General features: G+C 47.0%; 1 protein-coding gene across 1 annotated transcript in view; it reads left to right on the forward strand.

Moving 5' to 3' along the window:
* LOC104994360 (chromosome unknown open reading frame, human C1orf228) overlaps positions 1 to 10230 on the forward strand; it is a 46640-nt gene that overhangs the window by 9763 nt on the left and 26647 nt on the right. The window contains exons 3-5 of the mRNA XM_010847892.1: positions 446 to 612; positions 1784 to 1980; positions 4660 to 4744. Coding sequence (XP_010846194.1) covers positions 446 to 612; positions 1784 to 1980; positions 4660 to 4744 — 449 coding nt within the window. The remainder of the gene's footprint in view (positions 1 to 445; positions 613 to 1783; positions 1981 to 4659; positions 4745 to 10230) is intronic.

Below are 10230 nucleotides of genomic sequence, written 5' to 3' on the forward strand. Positions count from 1 at the left end.
AGAAAGGTTCAGTTTGGTTCAGTCGTGTCCAACTCTTTGCGACCCCATGGACTGCAGCATGCCAAGCTTCCCTGTCCATCACCAAATCTCAGAGCTTGCTCAAACTCATGTCCATCGAGTCACTGATGCCATCCAGCCATCTTATCCTCTGTCGTCCCCTTCTCCTCCTACCTTCAATCTTTCCCGGCATCAGGGTCTTTTCCAAAGAGTCAGTTCTTCACATCAGGTGGCCAAAGTATTGGAGTTTCAGCTTCAGCATCAGTCCTTCCAATAAATATTCCGGACTGATTTCCTTTAGGATGGACTGGTTGGATCTCCTTGCAGTCCAAGGGACTCTCAAGAGTCTTCTCCAACACCATAGTTCAAAAGCATCATAACCTTAGAAAAGTTAGTGCCAAGGAACTTGACAAGTGTCTTATTTCTACTTTTCTATTTCTCTGGACAGTAATCGATACCTCATAGAGTTTCTTGAGGTTGGAGGGGTCCTAACACTCTTGGAAATACTCGCGTTGAATAAGATCAAGGAGGAGGACAAGAAGGAATCCATCAAGCTACTTCAGGTGATTGCAAACTCCGGCAGGAAGTACAAGGAGCTCATCTGTGAAAGCTACGGTGGGTATCATGTAGGACGAGGGTGTCACTCCCCACCCCCATCTCCCTGGGGACCCCCAGAACTGCTAAAGGAAAATGCCCCAGGGACCCGGCTGCACAGGAAGCATTCTGTAGAGTGGACTCACTTAGCTCCCATCCATATTCACCACAAGAAGACCGAGATTTATGACTTTCCTGATTCATCATTTGCTCATATCTTTTCGTGGTAGTTTTGGAAATACTTCATTTCAAATATATCCTTTTTCATGCATCCATTCAGCAAAGAGTTATTGAGTCATTTGTGAATAATTCTAGAAATAAAATTGAACTAAAATTGTTAAATATGGTGCTAGGTATACACTAAATTGGGCTTCCCTGGTGGCTCAATGATAAGGAATCCACCTGCAATACAGGAAATGCAGGTTCAATCCCAGGGTTGGGAAGATCCTTTGGAGAAGGGCATGGCAATCCACTCATTATTCTTGCCTGGAGAATCCCATGGACAGAGGAGCCTGTGGGCTATAGTCCATAGCGTTGCAAAGAGTCGGACACAACTGAAGCAACTGAGCATGCATGCATACTCTAAGGTGCTGGGAATACAAAGCTAAATAAAATACAGTCCTTATCCTCAGAGAGCTTCCAGGGCAGTTAGGAGAGGAAGTCACCCAGTCACTTCAGGGTGTTCCCCAAGCACTCTGCTTGAGACATGCACGGGAGAGGCCGTCTCCACGCACCCCTCTCTAAGGTGCATCCCTCACTGCCCTTCTCTCATGTCTTTCTGAGCCTTGGTGTATTTATTCATAAAATGGGACTAACACCTCTCTCTCAGTGTAGTTTCCAGGACTAAATATAGTAGAATTTGTTAAAACATCTAGTGCTGACTGCTACCTACGTGTTAGTTATCATACAACCATCAAAGAGGCAAGTTTTATTTGTGCATTTTGCAGAGCCATTTTAAATTTGAAAACAGATTTTGACAAGCTAACATGCCTAGGTTGAAACAAAATCCTCCGGATACATAACCATGAGATGAAAAAAACAGTGATGCAGCATGAGAACAGAGCCTCGATGTTGCTTTGAACAGGACTGGTTAAATAGATCTTAATCCTATTATCTCATATTATATAACCTCAAGTGAGGATACTTTTCATAAACCCCTTCCCACCTGGCATCTCCTCTCTCCTTTGCTCAGGTGTACGATCCATAGCAGAATTTTTAGCAAAGTCCAAGTCAGAAGAGACTCAGGAAGAAGTGCAGGTCCTGTTGGATTCTTTGATCCACGGTAATCCCAAGTACCAGAATCAAGTGTACAAAGGTCTGATAGCTCTGCTGCCGTGTGCATCCCCGAAAGCTCAGCAGCTGGCCCTGCAGACACTCAGGACTGCCCAGGTAAGCCCAGACCACACACTCCAGTGATTCTGATTCCAACTCAGTAATCTGACAATTACCTTCCACAGTTGCACTCCACACAGGCATGAGAAACAGCTCAACCTCCCACTGCCTGTCTGCTGTTCAATCAGCGTTATTTCCAGAAGGCCAGAGCAGGGCAGAGTTCGTGTCTCCCAGCAGACTGATTTGTCCTGTTTACTTAAGGATCAGAAAGATGTTGGCAGACTTAAAAGTGGTTGAGACAAGCAACAAGGATGATGGAAGGACTGTAGAAAAGATTAAAGGAGTCAATTTGATAGGGAAAGAAGCAGGGTGCCATTGTAGGCTGCATGTAAGTGCAGAAAGGAACCAGATCTCCAATGCATGGGAACACTGCCTTTCTTCCATTGGCTCCTGCCTTCCTCTGGGTGCCCTGGCATACAGAAAGGTCAGCTTTGGGGCATGGTGATGACCACATGAAGACACCATGCCTAGTGAGGCGGGAACACCATGACTGCAAGAGAGGTTTTGAGATGAACCATCTAAAGCTCTCAGTACAGCTCCAGGAGGGGCTGCAGGCGCATAGACAACTAAAAGATCAAAGAGGGACTTCTCTGGTGGTCCAGTGGTTGGGACTTCACCTTCCAATGCAAGGAGTGGGGGTTTGATCCCTAGTTGGTGAGCTAAGATCCCATATGCCTCATGGCCAAAAAGCAAAACATAAAACAGAAACAAGATTATAGAAAATTCAATAAAGACTTTAGGGAGTTCCCTGGTGGCTCAGTGGCTAAGAATCCGCCTGCCAATGCAGGGGCCATAGGTTCAATCCCTCAGCCATGAGGAATCCACATGCCTCGAGGAGAGTAAGCCCATGTACTATAACTACTGAGTCAGCACTCTAGGGCCTGACAGCCACAGCTACTGAAGCCTGTGCCCTCTAAAGCCCAAGCTCTGCAACAAGCCACCATAATGAGAAGCCCAAGTAGCGCAATGAAGAGTAGCCCCAAAATAAAGAAAGTAGCCCACAACTAAAGAAAGCCCCACATCCATGAAGACCCATCGCTCTTAAATGGTCCATATTTTTTAAAAAATCTTAAAACAAAAAAGAAAGGCCATCAAGAAGACACCAGTTTTGGACTTTGTGGGTGAGTTGTGTTCCACCAAGAGAACAGGAAACATGGATTTGCTTTTGGAGGAGTTAGGTTTTTACCCAATAAACTTGATGAGTCTCAATGGCTCCCAAGGGCCCATGTGAGCAGCAGGCCAAGTTGGTTGCAAAGATATAGATGGGTCACTTGTGCAAACAATACTAAATCCTGAGCCCCGCTCCCAGAGAATCTGACAGCTTTCAGGGGGCCTTTAAGTTTCCCCAGGCAATGATGATTCCTAGCTGCACTGAGGAATCACTGCTGGGGACATCTAGTAGAGACGCCCACAGGACAGCAGGAAATTAAAGTCTGAGGCTCCAGAGAGACTCGAAATGAAGATGGCCTTTTGTTGGAGTTTCTGAGTGGAGAAGTGGTATCTGAAAGAGTAGAAGTAAGTAAGATCACCCAGGTAGAGTGTACCAAGTAAGAAGAGAAGGAACACCACCAACATTTGAGAGATGAGCTCAGGAAGAAGACCAGTAAAAATCTAATTAGCATTATTATTTCCAGTTCCCATGTTTTCAGTGCCTCCTTCACTGTGCTCAGGGCTTTACTTACACTGCCTCTTTCAGTCTTCACAATGGCTGATGGAGACAAGGACTATTATCCCCTTGACGGGTGATGGAACCAAGCCTTAGAAGGATGTTCAGTGACTTATTCAAGGCCTCACATGGAAGATATTTACTAAGTGACTATTAAATCCAGCTCTACCTCAAGAGCTTATTCTCTCCATATACCATGCTGCCTCTTTGAAAAAGAACCAGAAGCCGTAGAAGGAGAAAAGAAAAGCACAGATCTGTGAAAATGAATGGAAAGGAGTTTCAAGAAGCAGGACATGATCGGCTGGCTCAAATACAGTAGAGAGATTGTGTGGGTACAACAGACCTGGGCCCAGCAGGAAAGGTTTTGGTGAATTGGGGGACTATTCAATGGCAGGAAAACAAAAATTATAGCCTCCTGTCAAAGGATACATGGAGGACAGAGACGTGGCTTCCCCTCGGAAGCTTAGGTATAAAGAGGGAGTGAGCAGTAGTGAGAAGAGACAGAGTTGAAGGGCAGTTGCACTGAAGCTGGGTGAGTGTGAGGATGTTTAACGCCGAAGCACAGGAACCCTATGCGCAGGCAGGGGTGGAAGATGCAGACGGGGCGGGGGGCTGCCTGATTGGGTGAGGTCTTGCTGAAGAAGAGACTTAGGATCTTAGATGAGTTCCCTTCTCTCAGGCCTGTGCCCATCCCAGATGGCCAACTGGTGTCTGCACTTCTAGCAATGGCCGGCTAGCCTCCACTGAGTGCCTCCTGAGCCAGGCGGTCCAGTGGCAACCTTGGCAGATTCTCGGGAGATTTCCGGCTGCCCATCTCCACCCCTCCTCTCCAGAAGAAATGAACCTCTTCAGTGTGGGGGCCAAGGCCCTGTGACTCACTGCTGCTCGCCTGTCCCTGCCAACTCCCCATTCAGCCAGGCCACCTGGCTGTTTGGAAGTCAGCTTTTCACTTCTCTCAGTTGGACTAGATGGAAAGAGTAACCAACTTGTTCCCCTGTCTGTCTTGCCAGTCAATCATCGGGACCACACACCCCAGCATCGTGGACTGCATGCTGAAGGTGCTCTGCACGATGCACTTGGAAGTCCAGTATGAAGGTAAGGGAGATGGGCGGGTCTGCTCCAGATGGCCGAAGGTGGCCACGAGAACTGGGCAGACTGGCTCTGAGATGTTTTCTCCTATTCACAAAGAGCCTTATTGAGTGTCCGAGACAGCCTCTGCAGACGGAAGGTGCTACCTTGGTACTGATGGGCAAGTTATGCAGAAAATGACAGTCACGTTCTGCACTAGGAATCAGCCACATGCTCTTGCAGTTGTTAAAATCTTCCTGGGTCCAGGGCTGGCTCTGGTTCCCGGACTTATGTGGCACATCCCCTCCAATAGAAATCACCCTGAGGACTGTTCTTCTAAGAAACTAGATTGAATAATGGTAGTATTAATAGGTTTTTATTTATTGGGGTCGCCTATGCGCCAGCCACTTTCCATGCATCATTCCATTTAATTCTCAAAATAACCACAAGAGTATAGATTCTGGCACATATTAGATATTCAAATGTTCAAATGAATGAATGGTGGGGGTTGGCATTTTTATGTTTTTCAAGCTAAAGCACTGAAGCACAGAGAGATGAAGGATGCTGTTACACACATTTATACAGCTAACCAGATTCAAACCAGAGCTGTCTGACTCCAAAGCCTGTGCTTTTAAAATGTAGCACATGGCAGGTGTTTATAGGATATTATTTTTCTTCCCTGCTCCTACAATGGTTCAGAAAAGGGAGATTCTGTTTTCAACAGGAGAGATCAAAGAGGGATTCTCTGAGAAGGTGGTATTTGAGCTGAGCCTTTGAGATGGGAAGATTAGGGAAGGTAGAAAGAGGAGGAGAGCATTCTGGAAAGGAGCCTGGTGTCAAGGCCTAGACACGGGGAAGTACAAGATGTGTCTAGGGAATGGCAGGGAGGCCATTTGGTGGAGGTTTGGTAGAGGTCTCACTCCAGGAAGACCTAGGAAGGTACGCCAGGACCAGATCGTGGAGTTCCTAGAATGCCAGATGGCATTGCGAGCCAGCACTGCAGGGAGACTGGAGGCTGGAGGCCAGCTGGAAGGCCTTTGTTCAGACAGCAAAATGGACTGTGCTGATCTAGCTGGGGAGAGAGGCCCCAGCAAGAGAGAGGAGGGACATGACTGGGGACCACCTAGGTGGCCCAGCCAAGGAGGCCAGGACAGGGAGGTCTGCCAGATAGGAAGGGCCACCTGTGTCCAGGAGGACAGGCTGAACCCTCAGGTCCAGGAAGCCTGGGGGTGGGCAGAAAGAGTATACAGGCACTGGAGTTAAGGTATGCACCTGAGATCCTGGGGTTCACTTCCAGCCTAGATTATTTTTTCAGAAGCAGTGTTGAAATTGAATGTCTGTCTTATCTTGCCTTCAGCAGCACTGTCTACTTTGTATTTGTTTGACCCCTGCAGGGATACATGGAAGCCTATGTTGATTAGCAGTGCCATGTTGGAATTGGTTCCAGCTGGAGCAGAGTCTCCTAGCTGGGGAGGAGTCACCGGTGAGGGAGTGGAGTGGTGGAGGCACCTAGGTCAAGGTCAGGCCCAGTAGAGAGTTGTAGCTGGCATTGGAGCAAGGGGGTGAGCTGGCGGTAGAATCATGTCAGGAGACTTAATCATACAACCTGGAGAAGACTAGATTGTGTGGCTCTGTGACCTCCCTCCCCTCGCCCCCTCCATGTGGCAAAGTGACCACTCCCACTCATCCATCACTTCCCAGCTTAAGCTTTCTTCACTGAGGCCTTTCCAGACCTGTCTTCAACCCTATCCAAATGTCAGCCTGCATCCTTTTCCCACCTTTCACCCCTCTCCCCTCCAGCACCTCCCTCCCCTGGAGCAGTTATCTCCAGAATATACCGCCCTTTACATAGACAGTGAACAGTTTTCTTGTAGCTCGTGTCGCTTGCTCCTAATACCCTCAGCACAGTCCCCAGCATAGGTTAGGTCCTGGGTACATGTCTGCTGAGTGGATGAGAGAAGGAGTCCTCCCATGCACACTGTATTAGTGAGCAGCTTCAGGCCTGGGATGGGGTCTGATTCATCTTTCTCCAGCTCAGGGCCTGACAAAATGGGTGGTACACACTATAAGTTTGTTGAATAAATTTATGGAAAATATGGCTTAGCTTCAGTTTTTCCAATAAAGCCCTCCAGAGCTGAACTGGCCTACCTTCTTCCCATATTGGACCCCATCTTGAGTCCCTCTGTTTTTATTAGTTAACAACCTATTCTGTCAGAGGCCGCAGGGGCCTGAAGCTTTGGACTGCCTTCTTGGTTTGATGTCTGCTGGTGTGATAACAGCAAAACTGTGCACCTAAAAATAATTTCAGATAAGCCAGACTCATAACTGGGTACAAGAAACGTCTGTTGAATTAAAGAATTACTCTTCCTTTTTTTTACCAGGCGCTTTCAAAATAGTCTTTGTGTCCCTGGGAATTCAGAGCTTGCATGTGCATTGATTGTCCACTAGGGGGAACTCTTTCACAAGATGGGTGGAGCGGAAGTTAAAGGCAAGAATACAGTTCTCTGGAGAAGGAAATGGCAACCCACTCCAGTATTCTTGCCTGGAGAATCCCCACGGACAGAGGAGCCTGGCGGGCTACAGTCCATGGGGTCGCAAAGAGTCCAACACGACTTAAGCGACTTAGCAGGCAGGCATACAGTTCTCAGTTTCCACAGCAACTCCGCCAAGGGCGGGGGCGGGAAGGTCTGCCGGGCCTTAGGTGGGGCCCTAACAGCAGTGACTGGATAGGACGACCAGAGATTAATTTCTCTGAGTTTGAGGACACCAAATTGCATGGCCAAGGTGGAGCACTCCCCGCCACCAACCCGCGCCCCCAGGATGACGGCAACATCAGGGGACACAGACGATATGGCTGAAGGGACTGACCTTTGTAAGGGTAGGGTTGGTTTCTTCTTTAAAAAAAAAACAAGTATTGACTGAACATTTGTGGTGTGCCAAGTACTATACCAAGCCCTGGGGTTTTGTTTGCCTTTGTTTGTATTGGAGGAGAAAAAGGAATAGTTTGGAAGGAGGAAGGTATGGAGGCTGTGCTCTCTGCCCTGTGTGCTGTGTGGTGGTCGGTGGAGGTAGGGGGAGGACATCCTTCCCTGAGGAGGCTCCAGGGGAAGTGGGCTCTCAGGGAGGGTCCCATTGAGAACAGAAGGTGAAGAGGCTCAGAGGGCTTGGTGACCCTTGTCCTTTGCCATGGGTGTCTGCGATGGAGAGGCCAGGAGATGACTTCACCTCCTTTTACACTGAGAACCCCACCTTCCCACCTCCAAGCCTACCAACCTGCCTGGCAGGCCACCCACCTTCTCTCTTCTCTTTCCCTGTACAGCTGACTGTCCCTGCTCCCATCACAGGCCCCCCACTTCTTCTGCTTGTTCTCTGAAGCACATTCCCTCAGTCTTCTCTTCTGAAGCTGCCCCCTCCCTTTTTCTCTGGCAGTTCATCTCCATTCACATGTAGACATGCTCTGTAGATGGCAATTATTCCTCAATAAAGCTGGTAAATTTTTTAAATATTTTTTAAAATAGGCTGCATATCACCCATCTTCAAAATGAGTCCCTCCTTGCTAACCTATGGATTAAACAATATGTGAAAGACATAACCCCCCCCCAAATAAGATTAATTTATCCTGTTTAGGAATGCACAGTTCCAAGTTCCTTGACTTCAAGTTCCCCTCCAGCTCCATTTTTCCATTTGCTTCCTACATGATCTCACAGTTGCTTTTGACCCAGTTGGTCAAAAAACAACTCACTCTCTTCTCTCAGCTTCTGTGATACAATATTGATTTTTCCTCCTGCAGTCTGGTTTCACCAAGTCTCCTTTGCTGGTTTTTACTATTTCTCTTACTAGACTGTTGGGTCAGCCTATGTCCCACCTCTATAGCAACACCTTCTCCCTGTGTGATTTTGCTTGTTGTTGTTCAATCTCTCAGTCATGTCCGACTCTGTGACCCCATGGACTGCAGCATGCCAGGCTTCCCTGTCCTTCACTATCTCCCAGAAATTGCTCAAACTCATATTCATTGAGTCAATGATGCCATCCAACCATCTCATCCTCTGTTGCCCCCTTCTCCTCCTGCCCTCAGTCTTTCCCAGCATCAAGTTCTTTTCCAGTGAGTCAGGTCTTCACATCACATGGCCAAAATATTAGAGTTTCAGCTTCAGTATCAGTCCTGCCAATGAATATTCAGGGTTGATTTCCTTTAGGATTGACTGGTTTGATCTCCTTGCTGTCCAAGGGACTCTCAAGAGTCTTCTCTAGCACAACAGTTTGAAAGCATCAATTCTTTGGTTGCTCAGCCTTCTTTATGGTCCAACTCTCACACCCATATGTGACTACTGGAAAAACCTAGCTTTGACTAGATGGACCTTTGTCAGCAAAGTGATTTTTGTCTAGTCCCATGGCTTTACACACCACATGTATGTGTTATGTATTCAGCTACCAAGTCTGTACCTCTGGCCTTGATCTCTCCCCTGAAATCTCCATGAATGTCTAATAACATCTGAAATGTATAGCCAAAACAGAACTCTTGATTTTTGTTGTAGGAGAACAAGAGAATGATCATATCCTAGGTCTCTGGAGAATCCCTGGGACAGGCCACCAAGTGAGAGTCAGGAAAAAATTCAAGAGTGAGTCAAAGTAAAGTGAAAGCAGGATTTGATTTCCATAGGCAGAATACAGTCAGACTCAGAAAGTTTGAGCCTCCCTTGGGTGCAGGAGGGGTTAGTTTTTATGGGCTGGGTCATTTCATAGGCTATTAAGTGGGAGGATTATTTATTTGAGGGAAGGAGTAAGGATTTCTAGCAATTGGGCCACCACCCATTTTTTGACCTTTTAGGGTCAGCCTTGGAGCTATCATGGGGCCTGTGGGTGTATTATTTAGCATATGCTAATGTATTACAAAGGACAGAAATGGCATGGACCTAACAGAAGCATAAGATATTAAGAAGAGGTGGCAAGAATACACAGAAGAACTGTACAAAAAAGATCTTCATGACCAAGATAATCACGATGGTGTGATCACTGACCTAGAGCCAGACATCCTGGAATGTGAAGTCAAGTGGGCCTTAGGAAGCATCACTATGAACAAAGCTAGTGGAGGTGATGGAATTCCAGTTGAGCTATTTCAAATCCTGAAAGATGATGCTGTGAAAGTGCTGCACTCAATATGCCAGCAAATTTGGAAAACTCAGCAGTGGCCACAGGACGGGAAAAGGTCATTCCAATCCCAAAGAAAGGCAATGCCAAAGAATGCTCAAACTACCGCACAATTGCATTCATCTCACGTGCTAGCAAAGTAATGCCCAAAATTCTCCAAGCCAGGCTTCAGCAATATGTGAATCGTGAACTTCCAGATGTTCAAGTTGGTTTTAGAAAAGGCAGAGGAACCAGAAATCAAATTGCCAACATCTACTGGATCATGGAAAAAGCAAGAGAGTTCCAGAAAAACATCTATTTCAAAATCTGCTTTATTGACTATGCCAAAGCCTTTGACTGTGTGGATCACAATAAACTGTGGAAAA

Source organism: Bison bison, unplaced genomic scaffold, assembly GCF_000754665.1.
Source record: "Bison bison bison isolate TAMUID 2011002044 unplaced genomic scaffold, Bison_UMD1.0 scf7180017864256, whole genome shotgun sequence".
NCBI lineage: Eukaryota > Metazoa > Chordata > Mammalia > Artiodactyla > Bovidae > Bison > Bison bison.